This window comes from Saccostrea cucullata, unplaced genomic scaffold (assembly GCF_032062105.1).
Source record: "Saccostrea cucullata isolate Sc308-1 unplaced genomic scaffold, CSIRO_AGI_Scuc_v1 ctg9041, whole genome shotgun sequence".
In the NCBI taxonomy this organism is placed as follows: Eukaryota; Metazoa; Mollusca; class Bivalvia; order Ostreida; family Ostreidae; genus Saccostrea; species Saccostrea cuccullata.
The window spans coordinates 1-23236 of record NW_026936816.1 but is presented as its reverse complement, the minus strand read 5'-3'; the positions used below and the strand labels follow the sequence as shown (position 1 = coordinate 23236).

The following is a 23236-nucleotide window of genomic DNA, read 5'->3' as shown; positions in this document are numbered from 1 at the left end:
TTAGATCTGAAGGGATGACCATAATTTATAGGACTGGTTGACCTTGACCTAGATTCAAACCTTGGTGAATTTCTTGAAAACCCAGTATTGGATAATTTGCCATGCAGTGTTTCTTTAATACTGAAGACCATGTCTGTAAGCTTTAAAATTTTGTCTTCCATTTGTTCCAACTTTTTTGTTTGTTGTATTGGTGATGGTTCAAATGAAACTTGTCTGTGATAATAGGGCTTGCTTGATCCATAAACTGCTTGTTGATTTGCGATTGATGTCCTCATGAGATCTAGAGCTTCATGGATGTCCTTGGGATTCTTTTCCATCACTGTCCTGGCAGCTTCTTTATCCCTGCATCCTCTAAGGAAGTTTTCTGTTGATATTTGATTGACTGCTCTTTTGCCCGTTCTTTGTAGCCATCGATGGTAATGAAATGAACTCTTTGTGCAAATTGTTGAAGTGATTCCTCCTCATGTTGTTTCATGTACTGCAGCTTGCGTCTAGCTGAGATTGGGTTTTCTTTAGTATTGAACCTCCTACTCATTTCCTTTTTAATCTTTTTGTAGCTGTCTAGATCCAGTTTACATACATATTCTAAGGCTTCCCCCTCTAAACTAGTAAACAATTTGTCAGTACGTTTCTTTTTTCCCCAATCATGTCTGTCGGCTACCTTTTCAAATTGTGTGATGAATGTGTCCCAGCTGATCTTTCCGTCACCACTAAATGTGTGTAATTTTGATGTTGGACTGCGGCTTTTTTGTCTGTGTCTGTGATGGCGTCTGTCATAGTCAGAGTCACTACTGGAGGAAGAAGAAGAGGAGGATCGTGAAGATGAGGAGGAAGAAGAGGACTGATATCTTGGTTTTCTGAGATGCTTCCTACCTCTTGTGTTGTCATCATGTGTGCTGTCAAACATGCATGATCTTGAATGAATATGTGTGTCTTTGGTTTCTTGATTTTTGCTTTTTCTGTTTTGTTTTGTGTCTGATTGTTTATTGTCAGAGTGTTTTCTTGTGTAAATATTATCTGGTGGCATAGCACTTAACCATTTTTTCTGTTGTGTTTCTTGTTCTAAAGCAAACTATGTTTTCTTTCTTCTCTCTCTCTCTCTCTCTAATTACAACTGCTCTTCCTGTCTCTCTAATTTAACAATCAACTCTTTCATACTTGTATCATGATCTCTCATGCCATAGAATACATCGGACTCGAAACTAGTAGCACGCCCAAAAGACACTACTCCATTGTCTTCCCATTTTTTCCATTGTTTCTCTGATACATCTGTACATTTACCCAGGATATTTGCATTTAACTCGTAACGTTTTCTAATTCCTATAACATCAGTTATGGTACGATGATCTAAGATCTTTGAGATTTCAAATTCAGAAGCTGTTTGCAAATTGATTGAACCCATTGTGAGAAAAAAAATACTACCAAGCAAACAAAAAAAATACTAGTTGTGTAAACAACCAGTGATTGTAATATGAAATAAATTGTGAAAACGAAAAGAATCAGAAAACAACGAAAAATCGAATTGTGTTTTGTTTTGAATTTGGCGCCAATGGCTGAGTGACTACGGTAAACAATGTAAATTTCACCTGGCCAGAAAAAATATATATATAACCGAATTATCCTCGTCGCCAATGTTGTATATTTCTATATACTAAATATAATCAAGCTTACCAAGGGTAAGACTGGCCTCAAACCCGAGAACACCGGAGAGGGACGGAGGTACGTCTATGCTCGTCAGTGTCGGGTAGAAGAAAGGCGCTAAAAGTAGGTGGCCTGTAATCATATAGACTAACCTCGAACCCGATGTAAATTAACGTATTTATACAACAACATGAATTGATTACATCAATTATCAAAAATACGATCATTCTTGCGAAAAACGTCAAGTTTGTTAAAGCAAATAAAGAATGCGACGATAGCCATTAACCTTTGTCATTGGATATCTGAAAAAAATTATAACGCTTTCCATCTAAATGACGTCTATTTTTGTTTTCTATTCTTCCTAATCTATGTTCATATCTATCGAATAATTTAGTATTTTAGCTCAAATGTTTTATAAACTAGCGACGATAACTCTAAAAAAAAGTATTGTTTTAATCATTTAATCATTTACGGTCTCGTTTCCAATTTTAATTATCCAATGATTTAGAATTTAGTTTTATGAGGGTCATTCAAAAAGTTCGTAGACTTTTTAAATAACTTTTTTAATTAAAGTCATGTTACAACCAAACTTGGTACACATATTTGAACAACAGATTCAAATATTTTGAGCAAAAAAATTAGAATATATTTTGATATTTATCACAATTATTGAAGATTTAAGACGGCAAAAACGGGTTCACGGAGCAGGGTCAAAATTGAGTTATTTAATGACAATACACTTCAAATGTTTATAGCCATTAGTCTTATAAATAGCACTTTATGGAAACAAAATTTAAATACTGAAACTTAATTTTGTTTTATTACGTCATAAGCTAAAAGGTAATGAAATACCTTTCTTAGTTTAAAAGATATCAATTTCTAAAGACAGATAGACTTGATTAAAAACAGCAAAAAACCATGACGTCGAAGGACGTCACGGAGCAGCGAGAAGCATTAAAAAATGTGTTTTGTTTTCGGGAAACCTTTAAAACAAACTCTCAAAATGCTGAAGGAACCATGAAATATACATAATATGAGCCCTGCATTGGTTTTAATGGAAAATACAGTCGTTGAGTAATGGAGACTTTGACTTGGGCGATGGACGGTCTGCACAGAAACAGTTTATAGTTCAAAATCTTGTCAAAAAAGTTAAAGAATTTGAAAACAATGACAATCTAACTAAAGTTACTCAAATAATTGACAGCAAATTAGGTGTCAAGAGCTACGGAAACGTTTTAATTAATGGGGAAGACGCTCCAAGCCGTGTATAAATGGAATAAAAACAGCGTAAGTTTGAAAAACTTTCTCGATGTTGTTTTTGACGTTACAATGTTATTAACCATGCTCCGTGGCAATAAAACATGTTGCTCTTAAAACTGGCTGACATGAGTTCCATTTAATGAAATGAAATGAAACTTTGCACATCGATTAAATATATGTTTTTACGTATAAAACTGTGTTGATCTTATATTTTGTAAAAATTATTTAATAATGAGAAATACTGTCTACGTATTTTTTGAATGACCCTCGTATGTAATGTTTTTTTTATCAGGAATTAAGTAATTTTTTTTAACAAACTCTATTTCGTGTGAATACAGAAGCAGATCTGCTAATAATGGGTGCAATTGGTACCCATTTGAATTCCAAAAGATTGCTGGAAGACCTGGTCTCCAAAAAACCAGAAAATCAAAAACTCAAGCATCTTTTTGGTATCCACTTCAGATTTCTTGTGTGTGGAATAAGAATGTTTTTAACAGAGTATTTCTGCAAATGACAAATTACAAGGTAAGATAATTTACGAGTTCCATTTTTATTGAAAAAGCAGCTGTAGATGATAAAAGATAAGTCTGCACCGTGGGGAATAGGTTTGTATAAAGCTGAAAACCGTTGTTAAGCTGTTGCCTTTAGTAAAATCGTGTGATTTCAAAATTTTGAGTCTCTTGGAATTTTTTGTGCATCCACATATGATATGCACCACTTTTCTCCTTTACTACTCCTACAATCTTAATGAGGAATAAAGAAAGGAGCATGGTTGAATATTTACTCGAACCCGCTATATATCCTTGTTTGTAAGGATTTTACATGACATTTTGGAATGCAAAATTCAAATTAATTTTTGTTCTTTGGGATATTAAGATTATTCAAAACTGACATATGATTTTGATTGATTGATTGATTGATTGTACATGCATATTGTCTAACATCTCTGTCAAGAATTTTTCTCTCATATGCAGACGCCACCACTTGCTGGTGGAGAGCTGCAAATTTTGATATATACTAGGCACCCCGGGCCATTGAGCAGGAATAGATTTTTTCGTGTTAGTGCCTCGATTTATACGGTCCCAACGTCCCATTATGGGATTCGAACCATGAGCATCACAAACGAAGATAATGTTGTTACCTGCCTTGTCAGCAGGTACTGATCATGTAATCTATCTAATTCGTTTTTCACTGCTGGATTGTTGAGTACAAAAGAATAAATGTTTATTTTCATATTGCTTCTCAATCTTTTGATACGCGATTTTAACATAGATTTGATGCATTTAATCCGTTCTGACAGTATTAACGTCTTTTTTCTTCATATCTGGCCCATCATCTGGCGTAATCTTCGACAGAATCCATAATATTGATGAAATCCTGATGTTACTTTAAGGATCGGTATTCACTTTATTCAAAACATTTTAAAACAAGCATTCTGAGAGTATTGCATAAGCAATACATGTCCCCTACCGGGTTCCCCTTTTTCTTCAGGATGTCATTTAATAATAAGCAAACGTCATGTCCAAGGTAAAACTGAAAGATTTTCAAGTTGTAAATGCCTTAAAACTAATAAAATAATCCACATTAAGACGAAAATTCAACCCATTTCTCCACCGTCTTTTCCTCGCTTCATATTTTCCTTTTGTCGACAATCGGAAGTTAGCGCAGTTCGAACCCGATCTTAATTTAGCGATTATGAAATATATTCAAAATGCCATATTTCTGTCAAAAATCAATGAAGCGAAGCGAAATTCAAACTTGATCTGTAACTCATTAAGATACACTCACATACCAAAATTCAGCTCAATATCTGCAAGCGTTTAGAAAAAAAAGTGCGGAAAACCATGTGGGACAGACTGACGGGGACAGACAGACGGACAGACAGACAGACAGACAGACGGACGGACGGACGGACGGACGCAGAGGAAACCTATAGTCCCCCCCCCCCCGGTTTCACCGGTAGGGGACTAATAAGTTTTCGAAGGTCCTCAACTTCGTCACAATCATCATGATCATTACTTTTTCAGTAAGAGTGTTTAATGTATAACTTTTTTCTTGTCAGACGGGCAAAGCTGTGATAAGATGAAATTGTATTCACAAAATAGTTTTCAGTGCTGTAACAGTGAGAACATTCTGTAGGGGCATTGTATTTTCAAACCTATTTTTTTACAGAGTACACAGTATCAGCATAAGGAAATAAAATATGCATAACCATTATATCTTATCGTCAAAGGTGTCATATGTCCAGGTATTTCACAGGTTAATGTTTCACACTGAAAGGAAATTCCTGAGATATACTGAAATGTTTTTTTAAAAAAATCATTTAGTTTCCTTCTAGCTGGTCAGAATTGAATTATTCATCCTCATAAATTCACAGCCTAGATATAGTTATTTCTGTTACATTTGTAACTTCTAACGTTGCTCTCCTGGATAAAATTCTCGGAACAGATTCTCCTGCCTCGACTTTTTAATATGTACAACACTATAGGGTCTTTCTGTCTCTTCAAGATATTCATCAAGCAGACAATCTTCTTCAGTCAAAGTAAGATTGCTCTCCCTTGTTGTTGGTGCATTTTTCAAACTTTCTAGTTTTCCTTCCGAAAAAGAACGGAGCAGATTGTTTGATTGGTCTACTGTTTTCTCCTCTTCTCTTTTACATTTGTCCAAAAGAGGTGAATCGTTATGGAACTTCAAATCTTCTGTCATTGTTGGGAAATCTAAAGATCTGCTCGACCTTAGAAAAACATACTCATCCTCTCTATTGCCAGACGATTTACTTCCTTCAAAAAGATAATCTGGACTGGCAAAGTCTTGTTTCCCTCTGAATTGTAAAACATGATAATCAATATGAAAAGAAATCTTTTCATACAAGCTGTGTGTAGGCAGATGATCAGTACCAGGAGCACTATTCGTTTTCCTGATATTCACAGAGGGACTTGACCTTATGCTAGTGCTACATGTATTACTTTGATTAAACTTCGATTGACGAATTTCATCATAGTCTCCGAGTCTTTCTGAATCAACTGTGTCTGTGTCCTGTATATCGTCGTTGGTTCGTTGGATATTGACACATGTCTCATCTTTTTATGAATAGAAAATTGCAAAAAGAAAACGCTTTTAAGAAGAAGAATTTAAGTTTTCCTTCATGATATGTTTATGCATACAGTTAAATATTAAAGGAGTATTTTGTTATATTTATGTCATATATTACTTTACATTTTTTACTTATGATAGTGTAACTCTCTGTTTTGGTTGTCATATACATTTAAAAGTAAACATAGTTCCTTTACCTAATCTTGGATTTCGGGAATGAAATCGATTGAGTATTTTATTCGGGCATCTGGAAAAGAATTTTAGGTAGAAGAGAGATTAAGTCGAAAAGAACTTAAGTTACATGTAATATTGACAGAATATCATAATAACACATAGTTTCAATTTTGTCGAAATAAAAAAAAACATACTGGTTTGATGAACGTAGATAAATTGAGGTTCCACCAATCCTGATATAAGAATGATTAGAAGTACGCTAGTCAACATCCAATGATCTTCTTCATTAGAGATATTTGATGGTTGTTTAGTTGTGGATGTCACTTGGTAAGGAAGCATAGGTTTCTTCGAGTAGACTGATGTTTTTCCCTCTCTCCTTTTGTGTTTGGTTGTCCCCTTGAAATGTTTTTCGGTAAAGGTGTCAGAATGACTATAAGATTTTGTAAATTCTAAATGAAAGAAAAAATCCTATGTTGAATATTGCTTTGTTTTGCATTGATTGTGAAGAGAGAGCAAATTTCTTCACATGAATATATGTATGCATGATGCATGGTTGTTAAAAGTGCTGTTAAAAAGAAAAAATATGAAGTGTATATTTTAAAAGGTTTACTGTTTTGTGATGATAGATATTCTTCTGATCCCTGAGTAGATATCCAGGATAGTGGGAATTCTTTTACCATCTCCTGATTTGTATCAGAGGTTTGTGGCGATGTTAAGGTTATTCCAGCACTTCCCAGCACGCTAGTTGTCAACACTGAATTTGATGAATATTCACCAAAAGCCAATGTACAAAGTTCATCATAAATGAAAAACGAAAATATGAGCTTTAGATTTTCTTCTTTAAAAAAATGCTTGTAATACCTTTTGGGCATCCATCCACACGATTACATTTATGAGCTTCACAACTGCATGCATTCCCGCACAGTCGACCGTAGAAACCTGATATGCATTGTTCCATACAATTTTGTCCAAAACTTCCAAAAGGGCACTCTATATAAAATTAAAATAATTTCATAAAATAAAATAAGGAATTGTAAAAGGAATATATTTCTAGATTCAGTATTTGAACTATTGTTTAGAAATATTGTTAATATTTATATTTATTTTTAATGTTCCAACACATATTCAACTATTTTTGTGCTATTCACAGGATAACATACCAAGTATCAAAATAAGATAAAATTAATTTCAAATGCTTACCTAAGCAGCTGGCATTGTACTCATCAAAGTAGTAATTATAATCACACTCCTCATGATTCCTAGAATGAATTGTTTGCTTTCTCTTGAAGCTACACTTTGTAATTGATTGGAATACAAAATGAAGGCAATATTAAATGAAAGTGAAATGTACATCAATCTTACCTCTCTAATGTATCCAATACATCACTATTTTTGCTTAAAATCAGAACAAATAAGCACCATTTTATAATGCTTGTATCTTCCATCGTTCATTTTATCCACAAGGAAGCAATCCTTTTTATACCTTATTTAAAACAGCTTTATTAAGAGGAAATCAATTCATTACATCAAGGGAATTGTTAAAACAGACACCATTTCCTATATGGTTGGTGTCCACATATATCCGTTAAACCACATGGAGAGGAAATGTAAATAAACACTGGGATGTTGGGAATGTATATAGACTGAGCTGCGTGTCATACAGATTGTTCTATAGATCCAACAATCGCTTTGAAACAAGTAACACAAAAAAATGATGAATAATAGTTACTAACTAGAGCCGAGCTCGTTGCAAAGCAACGAGTAGGTCTTCCGTCGGAGCTACGGAAAGAGAGAAATGACCTTGAGTCAAGGTCATGTCACGTTCTAATGATAAAGCAATCTTTTAAGGGTAGATATCATCTTATTATGTTTTACTATTAAAAAAGTGATAGTAAAGGAATGTTTGCGACCTTGACCTTGTCAAAATGACCTTGGGTCACACCATGACACAAGATGGTGATGAGCATACCCCATTTGTGTGCTACTGTATTGACAAATTCACACATGTTTTTTTCAAACAATGCATCCAGTCAAAATATCTTATCCTAAATGACCTTGATTCAATGCCGTAACACACTCTCCATGATTTAAGCCATACCTTTTTTTAGACAGGCCTTGTCACAGCTAATATACATGTGTAAAGAGTTATGGTCAATTTTAAGCAATGTTTAAATTTTGGAAAAGCCGGATAAACGTCAAGGTCAAAGTTCATGATATACTAGTATTTGATATGATTTTATCACAGGTTACGTACATGACATTGTGATGTTTGTGTAATATGAAAGCCCTATCTCTCCTCATTAAAAAAGTTATGATCAAGCCTCAAGGTCAAGTTGTCAAAAATCAGTGTATTTAGAAAAGAGTTGTCTTAGGTAATTCACAGGGATAAAATAAAAGCCCTATCTCTTCTCAGTCAAAAGGTATGAGTATTGTTAATGTTTTTGAAAAGCAGGTCAAACTTCAGGGTCAAAGGGTAAAAAATTAGTGAATTTTAAAAGGTGTTGTCACAATTAATACATTTTTATAAAATGGAAGCTTTCAAAAGTTATGGTCAATTTAAAGTAATGTTATTTTTTTAAGTAGGTCAAGCTCCAAGATCAAGGTCACAGGGTCAAAAATCACAGTATATTTGAAAATCAGATGTCACAAATAATGCTCATGTGAAATATCAAAGTCCTATTTCAACTCATTCAATAGTTATTATCAAGTTTAAAGTTCTCGTGACAGATGGACAGACTGGCTGACGAATAAGGTTTAATGTTCCCTAAAAAATAAATACATGTAATTTGAACATGATAGACTGAGAAGTACGAATAATAAAAAAAAATTACACAATAGAATATACTGTGAAATCACTAATTTTCGTTGTGGTTTAATTTTCGTTGTTTTCGTGGTATGAAGAGACCCACGAATTTATGTCCACCACGAAATGTAAATTTTTATATGCACAACTACTAAAAAGTCTTTTATCCACGAAATCAAATACCCACGAACCAATATTTTTCCTCAAACCACGAAAATTTGACCCCACGAAAATTTGTGATTTTACGGTATTAGAATATAAATCAGGTTTCCTACATGAGATTTCCTTAAAGACTTATTAATACATATTATTCAAGAACATGCAATACATGTTCTTGGAGGTTCAAGACGCGGAGACCGGTCATTTCGATGAGATGTCTCGTTACGGGGTTGGTGGTGCCATAAAAGGATTTAATTCGCCTGATTCCACCTCTGATTTTTTTTTTTAAAAGTCTGTCTTTGCGCTGCTAGTGATTTATATTGTTTAAACAAAATTTAATTTTATGAAAAGAATTATTTTTAATGCTTATTTTTGACATATGCTTAAGTTATTAACCTATCAAATTGAGTGTAAATAGTAAAATTAGTGTCAATCCTCTACATCAAAGAGCGTCTGACTTGTATGTATATGATATAAATTGCGTAAATGTGTTAATTGAAATTTGAGTGAATCCCGTATGTTGTATGAGAGAGTTTTTAGATCCGCCGTGGACTATCCCGGACGTGAACATTAGATGTACAGGACATTCCGTCATCAAGAAAATATAGTTTTACTCTGGACTATTCCGAGTTACCAAAACGTTTGTGTGTGTGTCGGTGTGTGAGCTTTACAACCTGTCTTTGTTTTCTGTGACTTGATTTGATTTATTTTTCAAAAAACAAACTTTAACTTTTTATTGCTTGACTTTCGTTTAATAAATTTTCATCACAAGTTCACTTGTGTTAATTTAACCAAATATATTCTATTAAAATAATGATTCCATCTTCTTTGTTAACTTTAAATTGCTTGAAATATAGTGTAAAAATCCAGAATGAATAAAAAAAATGAATGTTAGAAATGAAATTATTAAAAGTGTCGGAAAAGCATTGCAAAATTCCGGAAATCAAACGCAGTAAAAACTGTACCCCCCCCCCCTTACCCAAAGAAACTAATACATGTATACACTTCGATGCTCGAATGAACACTCTAATCGGCACAAATTTTAGAAATTAAAACGTTTATATATAGGAAAGTTTAGTGACGCATACTAATCTTTTTTTCATTTATTTGACGACCTGTGAATAAAAAAAAAGTCGCGTATGATTGTTGGTTAACATTATAATAGGTTATGGATTAATCATGGATTTCAACACCAGTCCTGACCTGTACGTACCTGAACAAACTAACCAACTGACATTCTCGACTCTGAATGAAAACGTATCATTTGAGGGAAGGGGGGTTACGTATCGCGATGAGAGGAAATTTAATTATCTCTTTTAGTCCAATAAACACGAAAGAATGGCTTGGAATATTTGTATGCAACTACATGGCTTTCTCTGAAACAATCTTGAATTTGTTAAAAAAAATTCTTATTATTCATTTTTTTCTCTCGTATTCTGAAAGCTCGGAATGTATATATTTTGGGGGCTCTTCCGTATAAAACAGCATGCAAGGCCGTAACTACCATTGAGGCAAGTGAGGCAAATGCCTCACTAAATTTTTAGAGTTTTCTGAAAAGTGAAAACGTTTTACGATGAATTTATGAATTATGAGTGTCTTCATGCTAAATGAATATTTTATATTTCAAGTATCAATTTCTGTCAATGTTTCATCTCACTAGGTGCCACATTTTCGTTAAGAATGCACGTAAAATATAATTCAAATTGTTTGAAACTGCAGTTTCTACCGTCTCATCTGAAGGACCGGTCTCTATATCCTGCAGTGGGATTCGAACCCGCGACCTGAATGATTGAATCCTTACTTCGCGACTGTATTCAATCCCTAATGGGATGAAATTCAATGAAATTGAATACATAACAGATATGTAGGCATTGAATACTCAGTTTATTTAGACATACTTCCCATTTATTACCATTAGTATGTATAGTGGGATGTGTCCTAATTTATGACCTTGAACTTTGATAAGAGTTATTTCCCCTTTTTTAATTAATAAAAAAAATTAACTAAAAAAAAATTAGCCGGTAAAAAAATTGTTTTTAATTGTCATTCTATTTTTAATGTTTCAATGCATCTTTCCACCGCAGGATTTATTGATATTCAAATTATCTAAATTTTTATTTTGAAAAAAAACGCTTTTCCCCATAGACTTCAATGCAATCTTTGTTAATTAACTACTGCTTAATTAATGACATTTTTTAAACTTTCTCACGGACAATCCTTTTCCATTATAAAATGCTTTAATATAATATCAGAGTATTATGTACTTGACAGACATTTAAGGATAGAGAATTTTGTCACATTAGGGATGGAAATCCTTAAGAGCATGTTTGTATATGCTCTAACCACTGTGCCATGCGTGCAACAATTCAAAACGTAAAACTTTCTAAGATTAAAACTTTTATTTTCTAACACCAAGGTTTCAGAATCCCCTCCCCGTGAAGGAAACCCCCATCACTGGCCATCAGGTACTACCCTTGCCCCGTCCGGAACTAGGAATGCCCAGCACCCTTGCCTCACTAAAAATTTGGGCCTAGTTACGGCCTTGGCATGTATTTAGTTACCATCATGTACCCGTAGAATCGTATCATAGTGATATTCTTTTTATTCGAGGAAATAAAAGGAATACATTCGGTACAATGCAATTATAAGTTATGTATCAATTCATGCAAATCTCCAAGTTGCTTCATTTACGATTTTCATGAGAATTGGAAACGTCACTTCCACTTACAATTTACTGTGCAATGTTTATAGGTATTTGCTAATTTAAACAACATCGCAAATTTTTCTGATATAAAGCAATTAGAATAACTTGATATAGGCCCGTATACATGTTACGATTGCAATTACTTCAAAGAGGAGGGGGAGACGGGGCCTAAAAAATCGTCGTACTACGTGTGTGCCTTTCCAATAATAGAATCATACGCAGGCGCGGATCCAGAAATTTTTTCCAGGGGGGGTCCACCCCAGTCAAAAAAAATCCAATCCCAGAAATTTCTTGACAAGCAAAAAAAAAAAAAAAAAAAAAAAAAAAAACTAAACTCACCCAAACGTCAAAAACCTATTTCGTGGGGTGGGGTGGGGTGGGGGGTGGGGGTGGGGGTGGGGGGGTTAGTGGTCACTTCTATTGCCTCAAATTTTCACTTTTCATACCCATTTCACACATATTCGCGTTTACCAGGGGGGGGGGTCCATGGTAACTTTTTTCTTGTTTTAGTGTATATATTTTTTAACCTGGTAAATTCCAGGGGGGTCCTGACCCCCCCGACCCCCCCTCTAGATCCGCGCATGATACGCACAAATCAAAAACAAGTTGCAGTATTAATATCCCCATTTTTTTTAAATAATGAGACTATAATGGACTTCACAGGGTAGAATTGAACATTAATTTATCATGTTAATGGTACATGTGCAATTAAAATCACTATCAAAATTGGCAGAGTTATCGATAGGTCATCCTGTGTCACCCTTCAGTGTAACCGATGAACTCGTCCATAGATACCTCAGCAGATGAGAAAAGCGCGCGTAAACGCAGCACCTTTTATTCATTCGTCAAAGAATAGAATCCGACATTCAACACTTTTAAATCATGTTCAAGAAAACCTTAAAATTTGTGTATAGAAATATTCTTACGATTAGCGCAAATGACATGTTTTCTTGATCTTAAATCTAGGACTCTAGTAAAAATCAAAGAGCGGTAATGTTGACCTCACGAATGTATACAGTTCAATGCGCGATCGATAAACGGGTTTCATAACCATGTGATAACTGTACACACAAAACACGCACACTGTACACACAAAACTTTCAGGGTCCGAGGAAAATTCACGATGCATGAATTGAATGACAGTGAATTATCTTAAGCTTGAATTTTTTTAAAAATAAATAATGCTACATTGAATAGTAATACTTAAAAGTATTTTTCCTCTCTCCCGTCGTGTTCTTCACACTAAACACAGGGAGAAAGTTGTCTCTGAATAATCTGTATGACATCCAGCTAGAGAATACGTTAAAAATCTTATTTCAACAAAGTTTAACATTCAATTTAGCTAGGTATATCATTCTTATCCAGTTAATTTCAGTTATACGTGTTATACGCGTACGCATATAGAATTCTTCTTCACTTGCCGTATAAAATCACTTACCTGTACATGGACTATAAAGTTTTCTGCTCATCTAATAAAACATGACTAGAACAAAATAACGTTTTCATGAGATCAATAAGATGCTAAAGAACCCATTTCAAATCGATAATCATATCGAAATATTTACCGTTTTTAAGTTATAAAGCAAAAACTTTCGAGCGCCCTTGGCCCCTAATTTGAGGGGCCAGCCCCTTTTTAATGATGTCAAATGATAGATCTTAAAATTATGCACAATATTTGTGAAACATGTCTTAACAAATTATTTTTAGTTTAAAAGATACATAAGGAAATAGATGTAAATTTTTGCGCTTTTAGGCATTCTTATTTTTGACCCCTATCTAGCACCGTTTTGAGAGCAGAAATCGAAAAAGAAAAACCAATGTGCACAACTTCAATTCTTCTAGTATTTAAATGCAGTAGACATTCTGCTCCAGCTTTTGTCGTTTCTGAGCCTTTGTCTGGAAACAAACAGCACCAAATTTTCAATTAAAGGGAAATAACTCAAAAGCGGAAGGGAATTTTTGAAATGTATGAAAACATTTAAATTGAGTTTTGTAGCGTCCAAAAACTCTGAAAATTTGAGCGAAATCCGTTAAGAAATGAGCGAGTTACGAGGTCTCAAAGTTGGCGTCTAGGAAAAAAAAAGAATAATAGGAATAATCTTAACCATCAGAATCAGTAGAAGGTTTTCCGCCTGAGCGGAAGACCTTAACAAGGAAATTGTAATGCCCAAAGATTTCATAAAATGCTGACTTTATATAGTGTTGAAATATGAACGCAGATACATGGTTCATTAGCTTCGTACAGCGTATATGTAGTTATATCTGAATATTACATTAAAGGTTGCAACAATATCTTTTTCTCTTTTCCGATTTTTAAAAATATATGGAGATAACAAACGGAATACAAGCTCAAAAGTCCATTCAGAAGTACAAAAAGCAGACAAACAGGGACCGCCTAAATATTATAGGAGGTGAGATCATATGCCATGGAGGGGTGAGCATCCCCTGCCGACAGGTCCCACCCGTGTGATTAGGAAATGGCAGAAAATATGTCAACAATCAGGCTAATTCTTAGGTGTAGAGTAAGGAAACAATTAAATATGTATTAATCATATCTCAAATTAAACCCATACAAAACTGTATGTGAACAAAAGCAATTTTACGTAAACAAAAAATTGATATGGAAATAAAGTATCAAAATATTACATCTTTCATCGATTTTATATTAGGTATGAATAAAAATCTATTTTCCATGTAACAATCACATACTGAGGTAAAAAGATGTTCTCTAAAATGATTCCCTATCACTGTATCTAAATCTTTTACAAGATTAATGTAATTTAGCCTTATTCCGCTTGACTTGTAGAAAACTATCTGCTTTCAAATGGAGAACCGAGCGAGTCATAGAAAACACCTGCCATGGCCTTTAACATGAAATTTAGATATATCGACGACTTATTACCACTAAACAATACTGAATTCCTTTTATATGTCATCCTTATGAATCCCATCCCAGTGAGCATGAAATAAAAAAAAATACAACAGAGGCTTACGCATTTATTTCATATTGATATTTTACTGGAGAAGGATATGAATTGTAATCTAACAACAAAGATTTAATTTTTCAAGATTGTTGTACTTATGCAGTAATAACTTATCAACTACATATGGAGATTATATTTCTCTGTTGACGCAATTTAATATGGCGCAATATGGAAGAGTGTCCAGATTAAAAACCTTAACAAACTACAATGAATCTTTCATAAGGACAAACTTTCTCAGACATAATGTTGCAGAAAAGTTGCAAAAATCTCTGATCAAATTCGAAAGCTAAAACAAAAATACGAATGAAGTGCTTTTCCGTTCTCCGTAAGCCAAGAAAAAGGAAGAAAGGACGAGTTTTCTTTATAATGACCTTAAAATAAGATATATTAAATGAAAATGTGAATGATATAGTCGTGAATATGTTGGCATAAAGGAGGACCATTGTAGAAATACGACGTACGTTGTAGCCTTATACGTAAACTGATTTGCATGGCTTCGATCACTACACAGAGTTTAAACAGCTGAGGAAGATTAGTTTTTAATTAATAACACCAATTTCATAAATAATAAATAAAAGAAATACAGAACCATATTTGCATTGAAACCACATCATATTCTTATTACATGTCTGAATAAAAATAATGAACAAACTGTTAGATAATCTCACAAATGTGTAGTTTGTGACTCTGCACTCTTGTTTCTGTCATCTTCAATATTACATAACTTAACGAGACTATATTGCGGTTCACCGACAATTACCGGGGTGCCTTTTAATTCATTCTCAACAGAAATAGACGGCATCTCCTTAAAATTTGGAAAAGTTTTTGGAGAAATATTATCAATACTCAAAACGTCATATTCTGAAGTACACAGAGAATCAATTTGAGATGGATTTGCCCATTTGTTTTCATTTTGTGACATCTGAGGTATGGAATAGAATTGATCCTCTGTGTTAACCCCACTGAATTCTACCCTCTTCAGTGCCAAAAATTTTTCACTGTCTTTATCTTTCCTCCGTATATATTGTCTTTTGAGACTTATATTCGTTTTCAACTGCAATCTGTTATACTCGCCATCTTCAGGTAATCCACCATACTTCTCCTCTTTTTCTACATATTCTATTTCATGTTTGCACATTACATCACTTTCGGTTGTAGTGAATTCACCATCCTTGGACTGACTGAGAGAACTGTTTAAAGTGTCGCAGATTTCGGCATGGTCGGGAGACTGCTTACATGTATTTACGACTTGGACCGTAAGTGTGTCATCCAAATCTGTTGGGTTGGTATTGGGATATCGCAAACGTGGTGTACACCTGTTAAGGAGTTTTGCAATAATAAAAATATTCAAACTGAACTGAAATGATAGTTTCCCAGGGATATGATTATTCTTTTATCTACATTATCAATATAACTATATATACCGAGGAAAAGAATCACCAGTTTTAAATTACTCTTTCTTCATATTAACTTATTTCAGTGAATGATGAACTTTTGTCTTTATATTTTGGGAAAGATTCTAGCGGATGATTTTTGCCCTAAGATTTTAAACTTTTTCAAATCTTTAGAACAGAATTTTTACTTTTACTTTAATTTCTTGTCTGATCACAGGCAGCTGACGGATGAGAATTTTTATTAGACGGTACATGTACCGTGTGGAGCTAATCTCATAATCTCAACAAAAGCGGAAAATGATATCAGATATCGAAAGATAATATAGAAAATGACAGATCAGAAAATAATGCACACTGGTAAGTTTTAGTAACTCAGATATCTCAGAAGCTGGAATTTGGGTACACCATCCATTTGTCCTGTGGTCTAATTCAGCTTACCTCACTGTCTTAATATCTAAGGTAGATAGCATGAAGACAAAGTTTACATAAGCATAAGAACTAATTTGTACCGTTTTGAGATCCACAAGTACGGGCATATGCAGCTGATGAGGAGTGTTGCTACTGAACCAATGATGAAAACGATAACCAACGTCCATGTGCTAGTATTATTGTGTTCTTCCTGTGTTGGAGAGATAGTCCCTTTACATCCAGACTCTGGGTCACACTGGTGAGCATAACATTCACAGGGAAGCCTGCAAAGATCTCCGTAGTAACCTGGCATGCATTGTAATTTACAATTTATTCCGAAGCTTCCTCTGGGACATTCTAAATAACAGAAAAAATTATGAATTAAAAAAATTAACGTTGTAAGTGTATACATGTATTCATCAAGTGAATAAAAGGTAGCCCTTACAAAATCAATAAAAGAAAAAATGATTTTGTGTGTGTGTGTGTGTGGTTTTTTTTTTTTTTTTGACATTTTCTGTGTTTTTTTCCTCTTTGCAGTAGCGAATTCTTTACACATTCGTCTGCTCATTTGCAAACCTTTTAAAGAAATTATACGTGCAAACATGCATCTAAAGCATTGATTAAGATAAAAAAAAGAACTTTCAAAATGATAGTTTTAATTTCATGAAGGTCAATTAAACCTTGTTGTTCGTATGATATTCTTTCTAAACATTTTTGAAAAATGAGAGTGTTTTGTCGCACATTTGTTCTTTTCACAGTAAATAACACATTAGTTAAGATATGAAATACCGTAAAAAAAATGGAATTTATAGCGAGACGAAAATTTAGCGAGTCAGTATTTAATTTCAACGTGAATTAATTTGAGTGATTTTATGATATATAGTAAGAGAAAGGTAACCTCTAAGTTGTAAGCAATATGAAATTGAGATCTCAACATCTTGCAAATATGCTTGAATCTTTTCTAAAACTTCTGCTTAAATGGCAACAAGCAAATTCAAAGAATTGTGGTCCCACGCTTTCGGTGTTTTTGTTGGTGAGATTTCAGTTTTTTATGACATATTTTGTTTAATATGAACACACTATCATATGTTATTTGTTTCGAAATTATCACTGAAGTTGATTTTTCTAAAAATAAGACCAATCGTGAAGGTCAAGGTCAAGGGGTAAGAAATCATAGCATGCTTGGAAATATCTTGTCACGGGTAATGCACATGTCAAAAATAAAAGCCCTATATCTCTTCTCAATATAAGGAGCAAGATGTGTTTTTGTAACACTGATGACCCCTTAAGGCAACATAACGAAGATTAAACTTTTCTTAAATGCAAATGAAATAAATTATTACCCAAGGTAGGGTTTTTCCACAAAAATACGATACTGAAATACATAATCCCTAGCACCACCTGTTCAAAAATTATAGTCAAGGATAAATTTTTGAAAGATATGTCAAACTCCAAGGTGAAAGGGTCTGAGTTGTTAAAGTCTTAAGAAAGGTCACAAGTAGTACATATGTGAAAGATGAAAACTGTAACCCTAACCGTTCAATAGTTATGGCCAAGGTAAAAGTTTTTGAAAAGTAGGTCTTACTCGAAGTTCAAGGTCAAAGTATCAAAGTTCTTGGCATTCAATGAAAGGTCTTGTTACAGCTTGTTATTCGCGCGTGAACTAATTCGCACCGGAATACCAAAAGGTATATAAAGAAGGCACTTTAGACTTTTTCTTCAGTCTGGGAGGTTGGTCAGCCCCTTTAACATCTGACCAACTCAGAGTCCCAACTCCCCATCATTGGGTAAAAACTGAGGCCCTCACATTGGGTAGATTTACCAATATTGGGTAACCCAGTCTACCTAATTGTTATACATCCTGACCCAACTTGAATCAGCTGAACGTACTATCCCATTGTTGATATTGAGGAAACCAATCAGCTGACTATTATATATCCTGTCCCATTATCCATAAGTATACTCTGTTTGTATTTAATTAATCATAAATCATTATTGTTATTGTTTGAATAAATTCATTTTTATAGATAAACAAATCTTGTTGATTAATTAAGGTAAATCACAGGAATAAGAGGACTAACATAATTTTTGTAACACCCAAGATCGGGTCACGTTACATACCAATGATGGTTTTTTTTCGTCCCTGTGAAACGACGAAAAGTAATCCCCGTAGGAAATTGACAAGGGGTCATTTTTATACATAGAAACTTGACTCCTTGGTTAATCTTTTATATAGGAAAATGACCCACATTTTGTACAAAGTATGGCATTGGGGTTATTGTACTCCATTTGGATTGTTGTAAAATGTCCCGTGTCATATTTTGATGCCAAAACTATTTTGGTAATAATATTTTTGCAAGCCGAATGCATTCGGGAACAATTAAGCAGCCTTAACATGGTGGTACGTACCAGTAGGGAGATGGGCGGTCATTTTTGCTGAAATATAGAAAACTAAATAGTATTTTATTGAAACATGTGGAAATCACGAGCTCAAAAGCCCATCAAGCATTATAAAATAGGAGAGGTGCAAACATGAACCTCCAAATCATCAGGGGTGGAATCAGGTACCAAGGAGGAGTGAGCTTCCCCTGCTGACCGGTCACAACCATCGTGTATCCTTTGTCATGTTCGGAGAAAAACGGAAAACCCCGTGGACAAATCAGTGTGTGTCTAATCGCCTGGCAAGGAACAGCAAAAAAAAAAAAAAAAAAGAAAAAAAGCAATAAAGTTATTGTCTAAAAATATACATAAGATATTTATGCAATAAAAAATTTTCGTCAAATAGACTGAAAATAAAAAAAAAAGTTTTATAAAAGGCTTACAAAAGCAGATAACTATATGGACAGCACAACCACGAGGTTTTGTGACCTTGAAACTGACTGGCGGGATAAGTTATTCTAATCGAACCTGTGTATTTATACCAAAATCTACAGCGCAAGTGCATTCAATTGATTTGAAGACTACACCGGTCAGGAATAAGATTACAAAAACAGTGTTCGACAAAATCATTTACAAACCGTTAGCATGCCACTCACTTGATTCACATACATACGGATTATATATCTCTCAGTTGATTAGATACGCAAGAACATGCTCTATGTATGTAAAATTTATAAAACAAGGTAAATTATTACAAACAAGTTAATGAAACAATAATATCAGCACTCAACATTTAGTAAGATCTATGGTCGATACAACGACCTTGTCGGCAAATACAATTTATAATCGATTCAAATGTTGACTGACGTTTATAATACAAATTGTTTGTCCATTATTTACATACATGTACTGAATGGACGGCAGATTTTTCCATTATTTTCCGATCATGACAAGGAGCGCTCCATACGGCGGGTGTGACCAATCTGAAGAGGGATTGCTCACTACTTCATGGCACCTGATCCCACCTGATTTTTTGGAGGCCCGTGTTTGCTCTGTTCCTATTTTGTTTTTTTTAATTGACTTTTTAACTTGAATAATATTCGTTATCTCCATATCCTTCACTTATATTTTTCATTCATATTCAATTTTACTCTTAAATGAAATGAATCATTGTTTAAAACATTATTGATAAGAAAGAAATATGAGATGTATATTGATTTTGATAGCCTTACTTTTTTGTGAAATTTCTGTTCTCTATGTAATTGCCACAGATACTGCTGATTCTTCTGTTTTCTTTTAATTTGTGTCAATTGAAGTATGTGGTGATGCTATTAATAATTGTTCGGTTTAATGACCGGGGTCATTTTTTCAACGACAAAAAATGAAAAAAAAAAACATTTTTTGAAAAAAAGACCCCAGGAGTCATTTTTTTTATGCGTGAGTCCTATAAAAATTGACCCCTATTGAAAAATGACCCCTTTTAGAGTGATACAAAATTTACAAGTTTGAATTGAGGCAGAGCATCAAGTCGGCCGCAAAAAATATATCATTTTTGCATTTTAAAGAATTTCACAACAAAACCGTAGGCAAATTTCAAAAATAAAAAATAAATGTACCATGCATGGTAGATAGCTTTCTTTAATTTTCAGTGTGATCAAACGATGTATATAAATTCGTGTACATAAGATAGGGCATCCTAGCTAGCCAAAGGTCCTGCACTGCCGTTGTAAAACATGCTTAAAAACTTATAACTTTTCAAGTTTATACACAACCATTCCCCAGTCTTTTTGATAACATTGGCAGCTGCTTTTTCAATAAAAATGGAACTCATAAATTTACTTACCTTGTCATTGGTCATTTGCAAAATTACGATTTATGATTTTGGAGTTCAGATCTTCCAACAATCCATTGGAATCGGCACTGTACCAATTGCGCCCCGTTATCAGCAAACCAATTTCATATGGAGCATAATTTGTTCAAAATCTTAAGCGTGAAAAGAAGATACATTTGCTGTGACCTTCAATTTGACATTTAGATATATTGACGACGTATTGTCAATTAACAATGGTAATTTCAATTCTTATGTTAATACGATATATCCTGGTGAGCTTGAAATAAAAGATGCCGCAGAGTCTGACACATCTGTTTCATATTTGGATATTTTACTTGAAAAGGACATAAATGTAACAACCAAATTCTATGATAACGTGATATTAATATTTTTATCATCAACTTCCCTTAATTATGCAGCAATATACTTTCGTAAGCTGCATACAGAGTTTAAAAGTACAAGATAATATCGCAATTTATCCAATATGAAAGAGCATGCTTTAGGTATAAACAATTTCTAAAACGAGGTAAAGTGCTGACAAACAAAGTTGATGAAACACGAATATCAACAGTCTCGTTTGAAGTCATAATATCGTAAGTTGCATGGTTGATACAATGACCTTGTCAGCAAATATCATTTATCATTGAGTCAAATGCTGACTGATGTTTTCCTTTTCACGTTATGATCTGATCATGACAAGGAGCACACGGCAGGTGTGAACGGTCGTAAAGGATACTCACTCCTTCCTGACTTTCAATGTCAGCTCTGATGTTTTGGAGGTTTGTGTTTGCTCGCTTCGATTTTGTATTGTTTTATAAACTTTTGAGCTTGAACACTGCTCGTTATCTCGATGTTTCATTGTATTCAAACATTATACAGTTTTTTTCCATAAGGAAACAGATATATTACTTCTGTTTTTTCAATGTACTATTTTTGCCAATGGCATTCAGTTTTAAAAACGGTTCTTAAGAACAGCGCATGTGCAACAACCTATTGCAACTACCATGGGTACCGCTTGTGCCCAGTTACTAGTAGATCTATTTTCGTATTCATATGAAGTCGATTTTATTCAATACCTAGTACACACAAATAAATTAAACACTTGATGTGGCCTTCAGTTGGGCATTTAAATACATATCAACGAAGCATGGTCAGCTTACAAAAAATATTTCAAATTTATGAATAAAGAACGAGTAAAGATAAACAAGAGCACTTTCTACAAAAAATGAGATCAATTTGTAATTTTGCAATATTGATGGATTCTTTTGTCCATTTTTTTTAGATTCAGCAAAGTCTATTATTATGGCCCATGTAATAATCACAAGAAAAACAGAATCTGATTGGTCGAGTCAGTCGCCGTGACCGTTGCGTTTGCCCTGCAACAAAAAGTCATGTTTTACGATGTTGTGACGTCACAATGCAGGTATTGGTATGGTTTCGACTGATTCAGATGGTTTATATCGTTTATTGATTGTGTCGATTCAAACGTATCAAATATAAATATTCAGAATAGTGTCCTCATGGTTGTGTTATGAATACTGCTGGTATGTAAACGACAATGACTTGTCACGAATGATTTTTTATGAAGCGCGGCTAGTGATATAAATTAGAGCTTTCATATTGTTCTTATCAAATGTTTGCTCTATTCATTAGATCTTTCTTTTTAGTTTCCACAGTGTCTTTGATTTAGTACATGCATAATAAACGTTTCCCGAGGATTTTTCATGGGCGAAGAAATTTTCATGTCTCCCTGACTATCATTCAAATTATGTAAAATGTCATATTAAGGATACTTTTCACATAAGATTTTCAACATTTAAATTATATTTTTCAAAATATATTTTCAAGAGTGTGTAAAAATAAGTGTCTAAAAGTTTTGAATTAGGTAATTTTTGGCCAGTGGGTCTTGAGAGGATAATCGATTTTTTTTAAAGAAAGATTGCAAACTTCTTTCATTAGATAAAACTTCACTTACCTGATATAGACCGCAATGTTGTGACAACAGGCGTGGCAGGTAATTAATAAACAGGAAATGTTCATTTCTATGCATCTTAGGATCGTCTTTTTTCTGTTTTGTTATGCTTAATATATGAGATGGATTATTATTCTAACCTTTTCATTTCTGTAAAATTTTGACGTAATCAACGTTCATTCTTCCTACAAACCATCAGACTTCGGCTTGTCAAATCATGAATCTGTAGCGCTTCGCGTCTCATTGGAAACAAGCCATCGGACTAAGGTGTGACCGCCTCTGTCGCTAGATTCCGTAAAGACAGCGAACCATCGGGGTTTGGTGCAGACCATGAATATAGCATTTCGTCGTCACCATTGCATTTTGGTGTCAACATCGCACTTCAACGTCTTACATATATGGATGTGGTCTTTTTTTTAGGAATTTAATGCAGA

The 23236-nt window shown here is 33.9% G+C and overlaps 3 protein-coding genes across 4 annotated transcripts; all 3 read right to left on the bottom strand.

The window, feature by feature from the left end:
- Positions 1-316: 316 nt before the first annotated feature.
- LOC134246647 (protein FAM133-like) lies at positions 317-1027 on the bottom strand. The gene has a single exon (XM_062729021.1). It carries the CDS (start codon positions 1025-1027, stop codon positions 317-319), a length of 711 nt encoding a protein of 236 aa, XP_062585005.1.
- Positions 1028-4925: 3898 nt separating this feature from the next.
- On the bottom strand, positions 4926-7825 carry LOC134246650 (uncharacterized). 2 transcript variants are annotated; one of them, XM_062729023.1, is made up of 7 exons: positions 7531-7825; positions 7369-7427; positions 7030-7158; positions 6779-6922; positions 6363-6617; positions 6192-6241; positions 4926-5981 (listed from the first exon to the last, which is right to left on the bottom strand). In XM_062729023.1, the coding sequence occupies exons 1-6, from the start codon at positions 7611-7613 to the stop codon at positions 6192-6194; spliced, it is 720 nt and encodes a 239-aa protein (XP_062585007.1). In that variant the 5' UTR covers positions 7614-7825; the 3' UTR covers positions 4926-5981. The 2 variants fall into 2 exon arrangements, 1 of the variants encoding a protein (XP_062585007.1); XR_009987672.1 differs by lacking the exon at positions 7369-7427.
- Positions 7826-15208: 7383 nt separating this feature from the next.
- On the bottom strand, positions 15209-16974 carry LOC134246649 (uncharacterized). The gene is made up of 2 exons (XM_062729022.1): positions 16722-16974; positions 15209-16134 (listed from the first exon to the last, which is right to left on the bottom strand). Exons 1-2 carry the CDS (start codon positions 16931-16933, stop codon positions 15483-15485), a joined length of 864 nt encoding a protein of 287 aa, XP_062585006.1. The 5' UTR covers positions 16934-16974; the 3' UTR covers positions 15209-15482.
- Between the last annotated feature and the right edge of the window lie 6262 nt (positions 16975-23236).

Excerpts from the sequence above, each read along its gene's own strand:
- LOC134246647 (XM_062729021.1), bottom strand. The coding sequence starts at position 1,027 with ATGCCACCAGATAATATTTACACAAGAAAACACTCTGACAATAAACAA.
- LOC134246649 (XM_062729022.1), bottom strand. The coding sequence starts at position 16,933 with ATGCCAGGTTACTACGGAGATCTTTGCAGGCTTCCCTGTGAATGTTAT. Across the intron at positions 16,135-16,721 it reads TACTTGTGGATCTCAAAACG|GTGTACACCACGTTTGCGAT; the intron begins GTACAAATTAGT and ends ACTCCTTAACAG.
- LOC134246650 (XM_062729023.1), bottom strand. The coding sequence starts at position 7,613 with ATGGAAGATACAAGCATTATAAAATGGTGCTTATTTGTTCTGATTTTA. Across the intron at positions 7,428-7,530 it reads GTATTGGATACATTAGAGAG|GAATCATGAGGAGTGTGATT; the intron begins GTAAGATTGATG and ends AATTCATTCTAG. Across the intron at positions 6,618-6,778 it reads ATATCTATCATCACAAAACA|AATTTACAAAATCTTATAGT; the intron begins GTAAACCTTTTA and ends TCTTTCATTTAG.